The following is a 16,933-nucleotide window of genomic DNA, read 5'->3' on the forward strand; positions in this document are numbered from 1 at the left end:
GAGTCCTATTGAAAGCTACATGCATATTAGGATTCTTGCTCCTCCGTCCACTTTTAATAAGTCCAGTACAGGTTACGTGTTAGGTGATAAAAATAGACAATACGTAATACCTTTAAGTGCTGTTAAAACAAAGGCGTGTCAATTCACGAGTGTTTACTTCATCGATACAGCTGCCCTCCGGAGCCCGAGTTGGCAACTGATTTTCTCCCAAACTATAGTTTTCACGGCTCGTGTGAAAAGTGGCGGAGAGCGAGGACGAATCTTTCTAACTGTAAGCTGTCCAACCTGTGTTTGACAGTGTCATTTTGGCGACGATTCATCACTTCTCCATTGCTTTTAAATCTGCACCAAACATTTGATTACATCAGCAAAAATTAGGAAAGCTTCCACAATGATGGTCTTTGCGCTGAAAATACCTTGTTGATCATTTCACCAATCGGGAAAAGAATTCCAAGTTAAACTCCAAGAAGCACGTACGCGAATATTCACGATAACACAGGCCTCTGTGAATCGTGTTACCATATGGAGAAGTGAAAGCGCTACGCGGTGCATTATTTCCATAATTTACTTTGATTTCTTGAATATTTTAGCTTTAGCATATGAATTGCACAGCTGTCTTAAGAGTAGATGGAGAGAATTTGTTGCTCGCGGTAACAAAACTGCTTGCTCATCACGTTCTCAGTGCACTTACTAGAAATCACTAGACGTAAGCCTTCCTTCAGCTCAAGGAAACACACACCATTTTCGTTAATATTTCATGTTCAGCTCAAACGTAAATACGTCGTCTTAGGCATAAAATCACTATTTACAATCACTGAAGATATTGTTGTAGGCATCAGCTCGTTTACAATAAGTGACATGCATTTTGTCATGGACGAATGATGTACGTGTCCACGCTTCCAAACAGTCTAACCTCGCGCATCGAGCGAGGCATTTCTCCACGCAGAGCCGCAAAAGAACAAAAAACTTCCCAAATCAGCAAGACTCGTTTACGTCACGGTAAAGAATTGCTGTGTTATACCGTTTTCCTCTATCGCTCGCTGACTCACGTAGATCTCTCGTTCGACCGAACTTAAACATAAATTTCAACTCCTCCTTTTCGAACCTTTCGACGACTGAAACCAACTTCCCTTTAAACAAATCGAGATTATACTGTGCTTTTATTTTTTTCGATGCAAATCTCTTTAAATTTCGATGACAGGCAATACGTGACATTGGTCTCAGTGGGCGAGATTTAATTGTTTCCCATATTAATCACGCATGACTGGATACGACAGGTTTCTTCACCCACGTGCACACGAGGGAAGTAGGAGTCAGTGGGTCGCCAATGTGCAACTTACGGGCTATGTGTAGTATTGGCGAGGGATGGTTTCAGCTATCATTTTGGATTTTTAAAACAAAGGAAAGTTAGAGAGAGAAAGATTGCGATCATTCACCAATCGGAAATGTACCAATTGTGTCATTCACACCAGCCTGATCGCCGCACAGATGCCTACTCGCATTCTGTCGTGTTCTCGACTGCTATTTGAAGACATTTACACAGGATTTACTGTAATCGCACCTAATCACCTGGCACATGGTGGAAAAAAAATGAAGAAATTGAATACTGAGTTAAAATATCAACCGAACAACGATCAACGATTATGTGCGAAAATTGATAGTTATATTCTTGAATTACGATGAAACATTGACAGATTCAGTCACAAATTCTTCCCTCGAGCTCCCTTCCGTTTCACCTCGTGGGGGAGGGTACGGCTATACGTAGGCTACGAAATGCCAAGCTATCGGGTGGGTGTATCGATGTGATTACGGAACGTGATTGTTAAAGTGATTACCAGCTCGGTCACAAGGCAATCTCGTGCACCGCTCTAACCTCATGGCCGAATAAATTGCTTACTGCTGAATCACGTGTCTGAAGCATTTTGAAAGCATGAAATGTGAGCTATAATTACTTCCAAGCAGATGCAACGCTCGTCACATCCTGATTTCGGCCGAAAGTTGATTTCAAATTTGTATGATTTCACTAACATTTTATAAACAGATCGTAATGGTTTTAATTCTTTTCTCGCTAAATCCAGCCAAAGGGACCTTAAACTGATAAAGTTTTGATCCAACTGATCTACTTAAGCGTAAACGTAGTCTGAATTACGTTTCCTCGACAGCTCGGAGAAAAAAGTATTTGAAAAGTAGATGACTGCCTCCATTTACAGTGCTGTAAATATACCTAGTTTTTGATTTATCTGTAATTTACGTAATATTACTAATACAGCAAAAATACGTTATTATTCATATGAATAGTTTGACTACAAAAGAATATAATTTACAACCAATATTTCAGCTCGGCGCTCGTTAAAATCATGCAAATATTTCTCAATTTTACGTGCCTCTCGAAACCAAGGAAATGAAATCACGGATCGATATCATTATATGGAAATCAAATCCGTACTTACTCAGTCCATTCGTTTTCCGAGCGTTTCATGCACTCTCAGCGAAAGGGGAAAGAAATTAAAGCATTTGTCACGTAGGCTAAAATACTGTAAATACAAATAACTTCTAAATTAATTTTCCCTACACGAGTTTATTTTTAGCGACTACCTAATGTAATAACAAGTTTCATGTGCTCTTGAGGCGCGACAGTCACGCAATTTGTCTTGTTGCGCTGATTGCGAGGCATTCGGTGGAAGGAAACTCTACCGCTCGCACCGGGCTTCCTTCATTTTCTCTCCGAAATCTTAAAAGTAAACTTTACTCCCTACTAGCCTGACACTCGCATGAGGCAGCGCTAATTCCGGCTGGCTATTTGTGTTCTGATTGGCTACATAAACACATGTCAAATTTCACGAGGTAATTACATCATGAATGACAGAAGAGCCAAAAATAGCTTGTCAGGAACTACAAGTACACGGCTTTCTAAGAATGAGGATCGTGAAAGTCATCAAGATCACTCACTAAATCAAACGCTGAAATTCTCGTGGCGGTGTATTTCTGGCAAAAGTAAGTTTTGCGTTTTTTTAAATTTTATTTCATGAGATTGACCTCAGCAGATTGCATGCTTTATTCGAGCATGTCTGAAGTAAAATGTTGATCATAACTTCTGGTAGGAGCCACATCAGGAATTTTAAGTTGACAGAAGAAGTCGTAAATTTGATGAAGACGTTCGAATAATATTTGGCAATGGTAGGGAAAAAAACCAAAAAGGCAAAAAGGATACAAAAGGGAAACAAGGATAGTTAAAGATGAAGAAGATTGTCATGGACTATTACAAATAACAGATAAAAATTTAGGCCGATCTTTCAAGGTAAACTCACCATGGCAGTTATCTTCGAAAGAAATGACACTGCAAATTGATGAACCAATAAAATATATGGCGAACCTCTTTTAATAAATGATTGATTCATCGATAGATGTTTTCACTGTATCAGATAATTCAATGTTTACTTTAACTCGAGATTTAATATACAAATTTAAATTTGTGATGCAAAAACTGTCATCGTTGTGAAATGATTAGCGTGACAAAATTTTAAATTGAAATCGGATTGGGGACTGTCGGGGAATATTAGTTACGAATTAATTCATTGATTAAATGTCCTAGTAAATATTAATTATGTCACGGAATTGTCGTAATTGATTGCATAGAGAGTGTGACAGATTTCATAATATTGCAAACAAAGTCCGCAGTTGATTTACTGTAAGGGAGATGTTGTGATTGCACGCGTTTAGTCCGTCTAATAAGGAAGAGGAATTAACAGTTGGTTCATACGTCAGCATGCGTTCATCGAGATATGAGGCACGCGGGAAGTTTGGAGAACACGAAAGATGCGTAAGAGTTGCTCTAGCTTCTTGATGCACGCTCACGCAATATAATTTGATTAGACAAATTTACTAGCTATGTTATAAACGTGCTTTTGGGTAATAAGAATTATATACAGACATATTACATAGGTTGGCTTGGGAATTTACTGCACTTGTGCTTGTAGGGAAAACACTAGCTGGTAGTTACGCTGAGGCGAACTTTGAAAGACTGTGATTGATATAGAACGTCGGCGGAGTTCGTCGATAATAAAAATTGAAAAGAAGATAGTATACGGTCCTCTTCAATTGATATCGAGATAACCAGCGAGTGCGGAGTTCGCATAGATTCCGCGACATCGACTTTGGACTTTGTCTCAACTACGAATGTGACAGTCGTAGAGACGTTGAGCCGACGGATGAAAATATTCTTTAACATCTCTCAAATAGGGATAATGTTCTGAAAACTGCGTAGGCTTGTAGTACCGCTATCGTCAATATTTTTGTATGATTGTGTTGTTCCTCGTTGTTGTGAAGTTTTCAAATATTCCCCTTAATGCATTGTTGTTGTTGTTTTTGCTGTAATTGTCAGGTGTGGTTGTATTGCTGTGTGTTTCAATTGCTCACTGAATTTCGCTTCCGAAGCCGCAGAAAAAGCTCTCTTATATATCAAAATGAAATACAGAAAGGAATAGCAGGTTAAACTTGTACGATCAAGGTTGGTAACGTGTTTGCAATGTTAGTAAATAGGAGATTACAAACTAATCTCTTAAAGAGTAAATTTAACAACAGGGTGGGTTAAGTGATTATAATAACCCTGGGGAAAGGGGGAGTAGAGGATTTTGGTTGTGTCGTGATAATATTGAACGGATCTCCCAATAGGGCTTTGTAATATTCTAATGATATCCCTCCTCACTGGCAGTTGATTGGCAGTCAGTTTTCTATAGTTCACACTTTATACTCTGTTAGCAACGTCCGACCCTCTCTGTTCCCCCTGGAAACCATGTGATCCCCCAAATTCCTCAACTCCTCCCCCAGGTGTTAATAATGACTGCTCTCTTAGTGGGATTCTGTTTCATTAATTTTAGTGACATCCCTTAAGATACTGAAAGCCAAAGAGAGGAGCCGCGCACACAAAACCAGACACGGCGACCAACCGAACGAAAATTGCCCCCCTGGAGAGCGAGGTTGGAAATTCACCATCGGGTGGATGTGTATGGCAAGAGGCAAAATTCTTGAATGAAGACAGTTACTGCCGTTTGTTAAAAGAAGAATAAGGTCGCGTTTTATATGAACGAGACCTTGCGAAAAGAAATCTAACAGTTGCGAATTACCGGTTTACTGGAGAGCTACAGAAAGAGAGACATGAAAAGAACTTTGGTGAGAGTCTTTTCAGTCACCTTTCCTTTCGATCTTAACTATTTATTCATCTCTTTTTATATGAAGAGGCCTGCAGCTTTGCTTCTCCCCTGGCCATACAACCCGGGTATCTCCTTTCCCATAGTATCTCCAGCCATATCCCTTGGCCCCTTCCGGTATGTCACTTCCCCCGTCACCTCCCCCCCCCCCGGCCTGTCATCTCGATCTTCCTATTGAACCAAAAGTATAATGCTCCAGCCTATCTCCTGCCTCTGATTGAATGTTTCGTCGTTTGATTTTCCCAGCGAAGAAAATTATGTGCGAAGGCCTGAGCCAAAAATTTTTTTTCTATCTCAGTAGCTCTGGCAGCCACAGATCATCAAAACACCATGGAACATGTACACGAAGAATCGATCCAGACTAGCCCCCGACTGAGCTCGAAATACTCGGAAATACCCTTGGATCATCGTAGTAGAGGGGAGGACGGCATGAGAGTCCGTTCTCGTCTTAACGGGTACGCACATCACCAAGATATCATTAGCCAAGACAGTAACCCTGAAGACGAAGACAAACAGGGAGACGAAGCAGCCAATAATTACACGAGCAGTTCTAATGACGATGACGATCGTGGTGATGGTGACGATGATAATGTTGATGATTATGATGTCATAAGAAATAGCGAAGGAAGTAGTGAGAACAAAGATGATGACGTAGGTAATAACGATGACAATGGTGAGAGCTGTGGTGAAAACTGTGAAATTGAATATCCTAATGATCATGAAAGTAGCAATAATTACGATGATGAAGATAACTTTGCCAGCAACAATGGCGTTTCTGCTAAAAGTTGCACAATTCAATCCACGTTATGTCCAAAAGAAGACGAAACATTTGTGGGGTCAGCCGAAACTAATGAGTCTTTGGGTGAAGAATTAAACGCCAACATGCGATTTGACTCACAGTACAGCATTGATGAAGACACGGGCAACTCTAGTGCTGAGAACAATGATGGAAGCCTAGCCAGTAGCAATGGTATCAGCAGCTATAATGAAAGTTCTTGTAAAAATTATAACACCAGAAGTGACAAGGAGAAAGATAAAGACCTGAAAAAAACTAACAGCTTTGAAGTAGGAAACAATGCTGAGCCGTCAGCGGAAAGAGATGGTGAAGCTACAAGTCGAGGAGCAAGACCAAAGACTGTGCAACAGAATTCAGAGCTGTTCAATGCGCTTGACACACATTACCAGAATGGGAAGATACCATCCTTGGAGACAACTGGTATTAATCCAAACTTTCTCGCCCGACACTCAACAGATACGAGTCTTCCACAAAGCTCGTTTTCAGAAAGTTATGACATGCCAGTTAGAAACAAGAATTCCAACGATTGGACTCAACACTCTCTAACCAGAAATAGCAGCTCCTCCCCATTCTGGAGCCTTCCCCGTTCACCAGCTCCGGAAAGAAGCAGGTTGATACTAAAGAATGCATATTCCAAGGCGGTGAGTCCACGGTACCGAGATCCGATGCCAGTGAATTACCAGCCTGTGACATTAATGACGGGGCAGTTCTGCGGTGCCAGTGGCTTCAGCCGAGGCGTTGATTCGTTTAACTGGAATGAAAATCTGCCAAGAAAAAAACATCAGATGAGCTTTTCAAGTTTTGAAGACTTTTCTATAGGAAATGAGACTCAGACAGCATCACCTTCTCTAGGAGTCAGACCATTGGCGCCCGCTGTGAGACATCCAGTCGTTACTACACCAAATTTTCCTACTACCACTTGGCAATTCTCTTCAAGCACGACTTCAGCAAGTGTAGCCCCAGTTACTTCCACTTATGATGTGTTAAGAAGTCATGGACAAGAACATGTAGGGGATTTCAACAGTTACAGACCCTCCTATGGAGACAGCCAAGAAAATGGTGGTTTGAATGCATCAGAAATAGTTCATTCAAAGACACGAGAAGGAAGTTCGCGGAACCATGGCCTATTCAATTATCAACAGGAAGATTCATTTGCTTTAGTATCGCTCAGGGACCCTACACTGGTTTCTCTAGAACAACAAGTGGCTGAAATCGATAGAGTTCTTAAAGAGCGAGAAGAAAGAACCAAAAGGCAGAGAGAGGCGACACAAAGACATCGGGATACAAGAGAACGGAGGCAAAGGGAGGCGAGAGAAAGGAAAGAGAGAGAAGAAAGGGAAATGAGAGAACAAGAGGAGAGAGAAAGGAGGGAGAGGGAACAGAGAGAAATGAGAGAAAGAGAAGAGAGAGAAATGAGAGAAAGGGAAGAAAGAGAAAATAGAGAGAGAATGGAAAGAGAATTGGAAGAGCGAAGAGAAAGGGAAACAACAGTAAGAGAATACAGAACCGTAGAGGAGAGCCTTCCACTTCAGGAGACTCCGCAATGGCAGTGTGAGCATTACCAGAGGAGATGTAGTGTCAAGTTTCCATGTTGCGGAGTGTTTTATCCGTGCCACCGCTGTCACAACTTATCGGGGACATGCCCTGCTGATGATAGAAAGGCACATCATGCGACGCATGTCAAGTGCGGAAATTGTGGACGGGAAGAAGAGGTTAGTATCTTTTACATGCTAGGAATCTTGTCGTACTGAAGAAGTTTAAAGTAACACAGTTATAAAAACAAGATTTTATCCCTAAATACCTGACGTTACGATCCCATGGGAGTGAGTTACATGTAACTTCAGATTTATCAGAAAACCAAGATCAATAGAAAGCCTTCGGCTTGAGCGACGTAAAAACCAAATTCCTTGTGAACATGGAGGCCAATCAGATCAAAGGAAAAATTACAACGAACCATCAAGAAGATAGTGATTTCACGCAATTAGCATCAAGCGGGGGAGAACAGTTATGTCTAGGTCCCCACTGGTTTTAGTTTGGAATCTGATTGGGTGAGAAGTTGGTGCGAGTCATTAAGATTGATCAGACAGTTCTATAATGGGAAACCAATGTTATATGCTGGTTTATTTTCTTCACTTAGTTGAAACAAGAGAACGTAGCTCCAATGGACAGCTGTTGATCTCGCGCCTCTACAGAAATTGCTACAGATATTGCTTATGGCTTACACGTTGCGCTTATGGCGCATTTACTGCGCGCTGTGTTTAGTTTAACTGGTAGAGGGATAAAAAACTTCTTTGCAACATTCTGAAATTAAAAAAAATCACCTTTTTTAAAATAACACCCTTTGACTGATGATATTGTAACTTATGTCAGGTAAATGAAGGAAGTCAAATCTGCAGACGCTGTGGCGTAAAATTGTCAGAATATTTCTGCCCAAAGTGTAAGCATTTTACAGGAGTTGACAAGAACCCTTTCCACTGTGAGAAGTGCGAAATCTGCCGGTAAGTTGTTTTATGATTGAAATATACTACGACTTATAGACACGTTTATTACCCCGTATGCTAAACATTGAAATCATTCAGTTCTATACGGAGTCAAAATCCTATTTAGAATGTATTGTTTTATTTTAACCTAAGGGAGATAGTTTCAAGGGAATACAACAAAGGCCGTTATAATTACTGGTAACTCGTACGCCCTCTAAACGTTTCTTTAAGTGCCATTTAGTATTTATCCAGGCAAAGCAAATTTCGGTGCGCGAAACTGAGGCGACTCTGCCTGGCCAACAAAATATGTTCCGAGTGCTACTGGGAGTGAAGTAATGCAAAGTATTGCATTGCGCAACAACATTTTGAACAATTTCCCAAAAGGTCATAAAGAGACGTACCTCAGATTGAAACAAGAAAACGATACATTGCACACTAGCCTGTTTTATCTTCGCAAGGAAAATTCCGATAGTTTTTACTTTTGGAGACAAATCCGCCGGCTCGGAATAACGTTAGTGACGTAATGGCCCTATAATTTAATTTAAACAAACTGTTTTTTCAGCATTTATAAGGACAGATCATTTCACTGCGACGTGTGCAATGTTTGCTTGGACAAGCGACTGGAGGGAAAACACAAATGTCGGCCGAACTCAGGACATGACGAGTGTTGCATCTGCTTGGAGGTAATTTTAGATCATGTTTCATACTTTTAAATTGCCTTAAACACCTAGCCGGGAATTTACGCTCTATAGACACAGCTCGAATCAACGCCTCGGCTGACAATTTCCGGATACGAGTGTTACTGACACTTTAAATTCTGCACGCTATTTCAGGATGCGTTCAGCGGTTGTCAAATCTTACCATGCTCTCACAAGGTTCACAGGGAGTGTGCCATTGCAATGATACAGAATGGCGTGTAAGTATGCTTAAATAATCCAGAGCAACTGTTCATAACGTTTGAAAGGATACTAATAAAGGAGAGTATAACTAAAGTAATAGTGGCGATGATAACCAACATAAAGGAGAATCATTACGATAATCAGATATCATCCATAAAGTTTCCAAATATGAAAAGGGATAATGACGTTCGTCCTTTGGAAGGGCGATACTGTCATCGTGAAACCGTTTCCGCAGTTGTCAATTGATGTATCAAGACCTCTCTTACTTGGTGCAATGAAAACACCATTTCGCTCTAGGGATGTTAACATCAAACCCATATATTCCGTGGGTGTAACAAATGGCGCTGTGTTACGCAATGAGGTACAGTATCAAAAGGCAGTTTTTTATTGAGTGTTGAAACTAATCTAGGATTGCTTTGGTTTTGCAGAAAAATCGCGCCAGCCTCTCAAAAAATCAAGTGCAAAACTAAAAGCAATTGCGGCTCGGTGATTCACGTTTTTACACGTTTTCCTGATTTTGAATACTTATTGGTTGTGAGCAATTCTAATCGAGTGTCAAAAGCAACCGGGACTGCATTGGCTTTCCTTCACTTCGCTCTGTGATTGGTCTCGAAAACTCACATCTCGACCAATCAGATACAAAACGAAACCCATCCGCGACTAGATCACTCCTTTTTTCCCCGCCTTTAAAGAAGTTTGCTTCGAGGGCTCTGTATCTCACTGCTTCTTCTTTTTTGCTTTTAGACGTAATTGCCCAATATGCCGGCACCCTTTGTATGGTCAACTCCAGCAGTAACCTCTCAGACTCAGGAAACAGAGGATTCAAGCCAGGATGGTGAACACAGGCTAGAATTCTTTACTACCGGGTGCTTATACTATCAGCATCAAGAAATGTGTACTTTGCAGTGCTTGTCAACGTTTCATCTGATACTGGAATTAAAGATAACGAATGAAACTCTTTTAATCCTTTTGTAATCAATTCAGAATCAGTGCTAACAGGAAATGGACGTAGAGTATTTGTACCAGATTGCGAATCCATGAGAAAGTTAAAGTAAACTTACAGCGTAAGATAAATAAAGTGAAATAAAATTTCCTGTAACTGTCGAAAGGAAGAGTAAGTAAGTCAGTGAACTCTATTTAAAACAGGGTGGCCCATTCAGCTACGAGGCTGTTGTCCAGAGGGGTCCTGTATACGCCTAAAATCATTACAATATTATAATCAATGACAAGAAACACTTGTAGTCTAAACCTTGTGGTCTAAGAAAAACTTAAAAGAAAAAACCTACAATGTTTATAATCGAATTCTAATGAACACTTGTAGGGAGAGACCTTATAATATTATAAAAAAAAACTAATAAATGCATATGTAGAACTGGAACTATGTTACAGGATAGAAAATATTTAAACATCAGCACTTTGTAAACATCTATGCAAAATTGTGTTTCATCACTAGTCGCTTAAAAGCCTTCAAAGACGCTGCCCGTTTGTATGTTTCGGGTAATGAGTTAAATAAAATCGCTCCAGGATATCAAAAAGTTCCCTTCCCGAGGCTTAGTTTGGGTCTTGAAGGATGAATGTCTTCACGCTTTCGGGTATTGTAACAATGGAAACTGTGTTTTCTTCTTAAATCATCAGAAAGATAATAGGACACTAATTATTAAGACATTTGTAGATTGTAAATGGTCGAGACCAATACCGCATTCACACCAAAGCTGAAACATGTCTTAAGACTGTCTTGTTAAAAAAAAGATTAAGATTGTTTTCTTCATAGTAAACAAATCAATGTTTGTCGACTTCAAATTTGGCACATTAAAAATACAAGTTAGTGACTGCTTGAAACCTAAGGAAAAATTCGGTTCTTTAAGTCTCTGTTTCTGATTTTCATTGAGTTAAACTCGGTTAACTACACGTTTTTCTGGTGTGGATGGGACGGAGGCTAAAGAACAGTTTCTAATGTAACATATAAGTTTGTTATAGCGTTCTTCAGACGAGACTGAGGGTATAACCGGCGCACCGGCAATAAATTTAGGACGAGTCTAATTCTTGACGACCCTATCGAACTCTTCTAATTTTTCGTCATTGCCATTGGTTTCTAAATAAAGTATTGCAAGCATAATACATTAAGAACGGAAAAACTAAACAAGATTGGAAATAACATGGGAATAACATAGAAAATACGACTAACATAGGAAATACGACACACTCGATAAAAGTGATATTTACCAAACGATTTGGGAATACGGCTGGCATAAGAACGTATCCGTTATTGCTTGTCAACTTAGTCTCAACTTTTCATTTGTATGATCCGCGCGAAGGTCAAACTCATATAGATACCCGCACGGATTGGGGCTAGGCTGAGGATTAGTTTCTTAAAAGGGCTTGATTTAGACTTTTATCAAGTGATTTCATCAACAAACAATGTTACATTTTTGGGATAGTAGCAGCCTCCTACAAAATAAATTTTGAAAAATGCGTTTGTCCTGATTATTGCTCTGACCGCAATGGGCCATTTCTTCACTTAACCCTTTAACCCTTAAGAGTGATTAACATCTAATTTCTCCTTTCAATATCACCGCTTAATCATTCATTAAGGCCTTGAGAATAAAGAAAATTATCAGCAGCAAAAGAAGCTGTTGATTGTTACACAAATTCTTCTTGTCAGCACCTTAAAGAATGTATGTGGAACAGTATGCAGAATATCTTTACTGATGTTAAAGCTACAGTTCAATGTTATTACAATTCCAGATGAAAGATAAAAATTCCTAAAACCTGATCTTTTATTGTTCTCAGTATTTTGTTATGTCAAAGTAAAATGAGGACAGACAATCTCTGAAAAGAAATTATTAGGTGAAGAAACGTTGTTTTCACGGTAGACTGTTTCAGTCAATCCTGTAGTTACTGATAAAACAACGCGGTTTAGTCTCTGCACATATGATACTGATGCTGTCAGGATTTAGAAGATTTTTAAAATCGTTGTTTTTTATTTATAATAATGATAATTAGAAAAACGACAAGTTGAATTCAATTGACTTATTAAGACAAAAAAAAGGTGTTGTATTGTTGCGTGACTCAGCGCACGTGACTGTGGCTTTAGGGATCTGTCTAATCTCGTGACCAGATCCTACCGAGTTACTAAAATGTAGAATCTTTACAACCACTTGGTCATTATTTGTCTCCTCAGGGAGGGGGGAGGGGTGGAAGAGTTTGGTTGTGTCTTGCTTAAATTTACCTATATGATATTGTTATGGTACTCCCTTCCTTGGCAGTTGATTTGCAGCAAATTTTTATGCCCCCCCCCTCTTTTGCTCTTTTGCCCCCAGCTATATCCAACCAAGAAAATCAAAGATGGTAACAAACCAATCATAAATTTCTCAAAATCTAACGCATCCGTAAATCAAGTCCAGAAGTCCATTCCAGATTTAACAATTAATGAAAGCTGTGCAACGCGAAGGTGGCACTGATACACATACACGATAAATATTGCGAAATGGTGAAATTATTGTAATAAGTAAAAAAGAGCATAACTTGCCAAAAGTAACCAATTTATACAGCTATTATAAGTAACCAACACTGCATTAAAAAATTAAAGTTCCATGGTTTAAACCGAATCGAAGGATTAAAATTTACAGCGAGCAACGAGTTTCCTCAACAATCGATCAGCAGTAATAAATCTCTAAGCCAAATTCTCGATCGACATGACATCCAATTTTTTAACATTATTTTGGAAATAACGATTGAAAGAGATTGAACATAATACAGCTCTTAAAAGAATGGATAAGTTTAAACTGGTTGTTGAAAGCTTTTCATGGTAACCCAAATGTCGACATGTCCATTTATGAAAGCATACGTTCTGGTGTGCCGGTTAACGAAAGTTGACCCAACTGGCCCAACTGGCTCAACTGGCTCAACTGGCCAAGTGACCCAAGTGACCCAACCGGCTCAGCTGACCCAACTGAACCAAATGACCCAACTGGCCCAAATGACCCATGCAACTGAACCAAATGACCCAACTGGCCCAAATGACCCATGCAACTGAACCAAATGACCCAACTGGCCCAAATGACCCATGCAACTGAACCAAATGACCCAACTGGCCCAAATGACCCAACTGACCCAAGTGGCCCTACCCAAATTACCCAACCGGCCCAAGCGGCCCAAATGACCCAACTCGCCTAACTGGGCCACGTGACCCAAATGACCCAACTGGCTTAAGTGACGCAACTGACACAAATGACCCAACTGGCCCAAGTGACCCAACTTGCCCAAGAGATCCAACTGGCCCAAGTGACCCAAGTGACCCAAATGACCCAACTGGCCTATGTAACCCAACTGACCCAAGTGACCCAAGATGATGTAACTGATCCAAAAGATTCAACCGGCAAAAATGACCCAGATAGCTCAACCATGAACCAATGCTGGCATTTTAATCATTATCAAAGCATTCATCATTTATCAAATTATTTAGCTGTCACACTACTATTCGGTTCACCGATGTCGAATGAGTTGCCAGTAATCGGATCCTTCGGTTTGCGCAAAGATTTCTGGGATCGCCACGGGGCAAACATTGCAACTCGCAAGAAGGTAATATATAGCAAAAGGTTGTTTCGACGTCTTCTTGAAACTGTACGATACATTAATTATTCCTATTTGATTGAAATTTATAAGTAATTTCGTATATCTATACATAACCACACAATATGTATGCGGCACGTGGTAGTTAAGCGAAGCGTTGTAGCAAAATCGTGAAATCAAGTGAATAAGCTGGCACAGCCTTTTCACGTTTTCGACCAAAAAACCGATTTGGAGAGAGATCAACGCTTTTTATCATTTTATTTAAATTTTATTAAAATGATTAGTAATGATGTTTATGGAAGGAAAGTGTAAGTTTTTGTTAAAATTACCACGAAATATGTTATAAAATATACCGATAAACTTCTCTCCTTGCCCAAGGTCCATTGTGAAATCGTCATTGCATAATGGTCTCGATATGTTACAAGATTAGCCATAAATCACCAGGAAATAACTCATTGAAAACTTTTCGGTTATAATTATCTATGTACAGCCTGTTTTTACTCTCGTTAACGTATTAAGTTAAAAAATTACGACGTCTGGAAATTATACCTCCTCAAAGGAGTGAAGTCGTTGTCAGCGGAGATGACCGAGCTGTTCCTTTCTGGAAGGATAAAGTAAGTGATGAAAATCAAGAGGAAATCCCTAGGTCAAGTGTATGGTAGTTTGTTTGAGAAAAACCCAAAGGTTTTTGAGCTGCAACTTTTCTCCTCGAACTATTTGGAAAATCTTGTTATTAAAAGAAAGATAACGGGAACTCCGGCAGAAACTGTGGACATCAATTCAGTTGTGCATCGCTCTTTAGCGACCTATTCGTACCTACGCATCGTCGCAGAAGAAAGTTTTACGTTTTAAGCCAATTATCAACGCTGATTCGTTTTCATTTATCACAAAAAAAAGAAGTAATGTAGGTGTTTAATCACTTTAATATACCACGGCAATATTTAATGCTCAAGCACTCCATTTCAATCCTTAGCTGCCTCGAGGTAGCTATTGTGGCTAGCGCTCTTTTGCATTACCAAGCAGAGAAAAAAGCTGGAAGTAGACTTTACAGGTGTCGAAAAAAAAAATGAGAAGGCTTTGTTAAGTTATTGCTTTGCGATATATAGTTAGCATTTCGAAACCATTTAAACCTCGTGCATGGAGAAAAGTCAATCGGTAGATTTTACTGCATATTTGATGGTTGTTCAAACAACAACTGACGCGTCCCTCTGAGACGCTGAGAACACGTATAAAGGTAAACACAGTTCGGGGTAGACCCGCGGTCCGCGAACTTTATGAGAGATTAATTTACGAGCGAACTATTATGAGTGAACGTTCTATCGAGGGTTATGCAATATCAAATCAGCTATTTACTGTTAAGCTACGTTGACTTTATCGTGTATTTAGACGTGATCAGGAACCCAGTAGAATACCATTACGAACTCTGAAATGTCTGAGGATCAAGAGCAGAAAACTGAAGGAATTTGGTTTCAAGCGTATTCTTCTAAGTATAACACAGTCTTCCAAGCTGCAATGTTGCATTCATATGAAGTTAGAAAATTTGCAAAAATTGAAAAACATAAATGTAAACGTAGTACAAAGATAATAAACTTAAACAAAATCACACAGCATGAAAAGGTTTGGCTGAATTGTTCCAGGAGGGTTTATCAAAGGATAATTAAGTGAAATACAAAGCTAGACGGTATTTGTAATTGTTTCCTTGTAGTAGATTTATGTGTCTTTATAAGACCGAGACCAACATATCTGATCATTGTAAACTTAAGTTGACGACAGATATAGAAAAAAATCCTGGTCCAACTCCACTTTACATTTACCTTAACAAAACAATAACAGCACCATATAGCCAAGATTCAAGGAACGAGTATTGAGGGAGTTCACTAGATATTTTACCGAGCGCGTATTATAGTTCGAGACTCCGTAAGAAGCCCGAGTTCACGCAGTTATGTGCCTTGTTGTCATTGACACTAGGAGGTCCTGTTGTCCTAATGGTTTACCTTAATTTCCTGGCGTGGCGCGGGCTGTTTACGAATCTTTAGGAGCTAAAATCTCGCTTTTGATTTTGGGAGCAAAAATTTACTTTGAGCGAAGTTGTTGGGTATGTTGATTTGACCGATTTTCGTGAAATTTGTGAAAACAGTCCAGGGATAACGACAAACGAAAGTGTGTCGGGACATTGTGATATTTAAAATATTTACTCTATTGTTGATTGACGCTTTGAGAATAAGACTATGCAGCCATTCTGCTCTCACTGCGGCATTCGATACCCGAAAGGTTCGATAAATTATATTTTTATCGTAAACTGCTGTTGTTATACTTTCCTCTAATGTATAGTTTGCTTGGATTTTATCAAAACTAGCACGAGTACGAATTTCTTCCGATGGACACCCGGTGGGAAGTAACCTTTTAAAAAGCAAGATTGACCAATAAGTCACTAGTCGACATAGGTAACCGATTATTGAGCAAAATTCTGCTATTTTATCACTTAACTGAGCTTAAGACTCCAACCAGCTTAAAGATTCCAACCAGGGCTTAATTTCTATAAGCAGAAATTTAGCGTTAAATTTCGTACTGCAGTCCGTGCTTTTAAGGTTGCACGGCTTTGTTGTCCTATGCAGGACTATGCAAGTACAAAATCTCAATCCAACGGCTGCCTCCGTGGAAGAATTCAGAAACTTTCCATTTCTTGATAATGACAATATTATTTCCAACTTGGCCCGATAGCTACCTGACTATCTTGCTGCAGCCGATGGTGTTCTCATGGCAAATGAAGAAGAAAAGCTGGCATGGTGGGCGGCCCACAGTGACGCACTTCCACACTGGGCAGGTGTGGTAAAGAAGTTATTGGTCATCCAGCCAAGTTCGCATCTGCTGAGAGAGTCTTCAGCCTTTTGAAGAATGCGTTTGATGATCAAAAAGACAATGCCCTAGAGGACTACCTTGAGGCTTCAGTCATGATAAGATAAGATAAAGGGCGTAAAC

General features: G+C 39.7%; 1 protein-coding gene across 5 annotated transcripts; it reads left to right on the forward strand.

Annotated features, from left to right (window-relative positions):
- Positions 1-156: 156 nt before the first annotated feature.
- LOC131782300 (bromodomain-containing protein DDB_G0270170) lies at positions 157-11,221 on the forward strand. 5 transcript variants are annotated; one of them, XM_066171655.1, is made up of 8 exons: positions 2,926-2,994; positions 4,382-4,507; positions 4,878-5,169; positions 5,509-7,715; positions 8,374-8,501; positions 9,046-9,166; positions 9,317-9,399; positions 10,127-11,221. In XM_066171655.1, exons 4-8 carry the CDS (start codon positions 5,538-5,540, stop codon positions 10,176-10,178), a joined length of 2,562 nt encoding a protein of 853 aa, XP_066027752.1. In that variant the 5' UTR covers positions 2,926-2,994; positions 4,382-4,507; positions 4,878-5,169; positions 5,509-5,537; the 3' UTR covers positions 10,179-11,221. The 5 variants fall into 5 exon arrangements, with proteins under 5 accessions (XP_066027753.1, XP_066027751.1, XP_066027752.1 ...); XM_066171656.1 differs by lacking the exons at positions 2,926-2,994; positions 4,382-4,507 and adding an exon at positions 157-271; XM_066171654.1 differs by lacking the exon at positions 4,382-4,507 and having other exon boundaries at positions 2,904-2,994.
- The last annotated feature ends 5,712 nt before the right edge of the window (positions 11,222-16,933 follow it).

The sequence above is a fragment of the Pocillopora verrucosa genome, chromosome 9 (genome assembly GCF_036669915.1).
Source record: "Pocillopora verrucosa isolate sample1 chromosome 9, ASM3666991v2, whole genome shotgun sequence".
NCBI classification, from domain to species: domain Eukaryota; kingdom Metazoa; phylum Cnidaria; class Anthozoa; order Scleractinia; family Pocilloporidae; genus Pocillopora; species Pocillopora verrucosa.

Excerpts from the sequence above, each read along its gene's own strand:
- LOC131782300 (XM_066171656.1), top strand. The coding sequence starts at position 5,538 with ATGGAACATGTACACGAAGAATCGATCCAGACTAGCCCCCGACTGAGC. Across the intron at positions 7,716-8,373 it reads ATTGTGGACGGGAAGAAGAG|GTAAATGAAGGAAGTCAAAT; the intron begins GTTAGTATCTTT and ends AACTTATGTCAG. Across the intron at positions 9,167-9,316 it reads AGTGTTGCATCTGCTTGGAG|GATGCGTTCAGCGGTTGTCA; the intron begins GTAATTTTAGAT and ends ACGCTATTTCAG.